Source organism: Macadamia integrifolia, chromosome 3 (assembly GCF_013358625.1).
Source record: "Macadamia integrifolia cultivar HAES 741 chromosome 3, SCU_Mint_v3, whole genome shotgun sequence".
NCBI lineage: Eukaryota > Viridiplantae > Streptophyta > Magnoliopsida > Proteales > Proteaceae > Macadamia > Macadamia integrifolia.
Window position 1 is genome coordinate 29,415,956 of NC_056559.1, and position 1,538 is coordinate 29,417,493.

General features: G+C 37.3%; 1 protein-coding gene across 1 annotated transcript in view; it reads left to right on the forward strand.

Annotated features, from left to right (window-relative positions):
- LOC122074648 (L-ascorbate oxidase-like) overlaps window positions 1-1,284 on the forward strand; it is an 8,843-nt gene extending 7,559 nt beyond the window's left edge. The window contains exon 5 of the mRNA XM_042639566.1: window positions 104-1,284. Within this exon, the coding sequence (XP_042495500.1) occupies window positions 104-1,060 (957 nt within the window). The 3' untranslated portion in view covers window positions 1,061-1,284. The remainder of the gene's footprint in view (window positions 1-103) is intronic.
- Window positions 1,285-1,538: the final 254 nt, after the last annotated feature.

Below are 1,538 nucleotides of genomic sequence, written 5' to 3' on the forward strand. Positions count from 1 at the left end.
TTTTTTTTTTTTTTGGTAAAGAATCACTTACCCAAATGTACCAATTCCTTCATTATGATCCATTTTTTGATCTGTAAAGTACTAAAATGGATTTTGTTTTCAGGGGCATAACATGACAGTTGTGGAAGCTGATGGGCATTACGTTGAGCCCTTTGTTATAAAGAACCTAAACATTTACTCAGGGGAGACATACTCTGTTCTAGTGAAAGCAGATCAAGACCCTTCAAGGAATTACTGGGCAGCTGTGAATGTAATTGGCCGTAAGCCTCAGACACCAACTGGGCTTGCCATCTTCAATTACTACCCCAACCATCCCCTAAGATCTCCGACAACAACTCCACCCACCGGGCCTCTGTGGAACGACAGCGATTACCGGTTTGAACAGTCTCTCGCCATTAAAGCACGCCAAGGTTTCATTGAGCCACCACCTCTCACTTCAGATAGAGTGATCACTCTCCTCAATACCCAAAATCAAATGGATGGTTACAAGAAATGGGCAGTCAACAATGTCTCCTTTACCTTACCCGATACCCCATATCTCATTGCTCTCAAGCTGAAGTTGCTTTATGTCTTTAATCAGAGCCCACCACCTGAGAATTACGACTCTGCAAATTATGACATCTATAGCATCCCCAAGAACTCTAATTGCACATCCAGCAATGCTATCTACAGATTGAAGTTTAATTCTACAGTGGATATTATCTTACAAAATGGAAATACCATGAATCCTAACAACAGTGAGACTCATCCATGGCATCTCCATGGACATGATTTTTGGGTTCTGGGTTATGGAAAAGGAAAGTTTGATTCAGTCAATGATCCGAAGAAATACAATCTTGTCAATCCGATCATGAAGAACACAGTCCCTCTACACAGTTACGGATGGACTGCATTAAGATTCCGAGCAAATAATCCAGGTGTCTGGGCTTTCCATTGCCATATTGAACCACATTTCTACATGGGAATGGGTGTGGTTTTTGAAGAAGGGATAGAGAGGGTTGGAAAGCTACCCACATCTATCATGGGCTGTGGTGCAACTAAATCATTAATTAGGCCTTAATTGTTATTAGGAACTTTAAACACAAATTTTCTCGGATAATGATTTTCCTTCACTCGTGAAGACTGGACAAAGGAGATTCCCTTCACTGTTGCCACTGTGTGATTAGAGTCTTAGATCATCATTAACTCTGCTTTTTATTATATCTCATGCTAATCAGAGGGTCAAAAGAGAAATTGGATCCTTTTTTTCTTTAATATATACATTAATGTAATCAAAATTTCATATTTAATATTTTGTAATTTGATTTTTATTCAATTTGATTTTATTTGATTGCCCCTTCATTCTTATTTTTTTCTATTTATTTTTTTGTTAATTTTTTGGTTGAAGTCTGAGCTAGAAATCTAATTTTTAACTATTTAAAAAAGAAGATCCATTGATTGGAAAAAGCATTGACTTCATTTAAGAGGTTGTGGAATTGTCTGCATACAAGATTGGCTCGGCTGTAGTAATCAAAATATTATAAAAAAATCATTTTTCT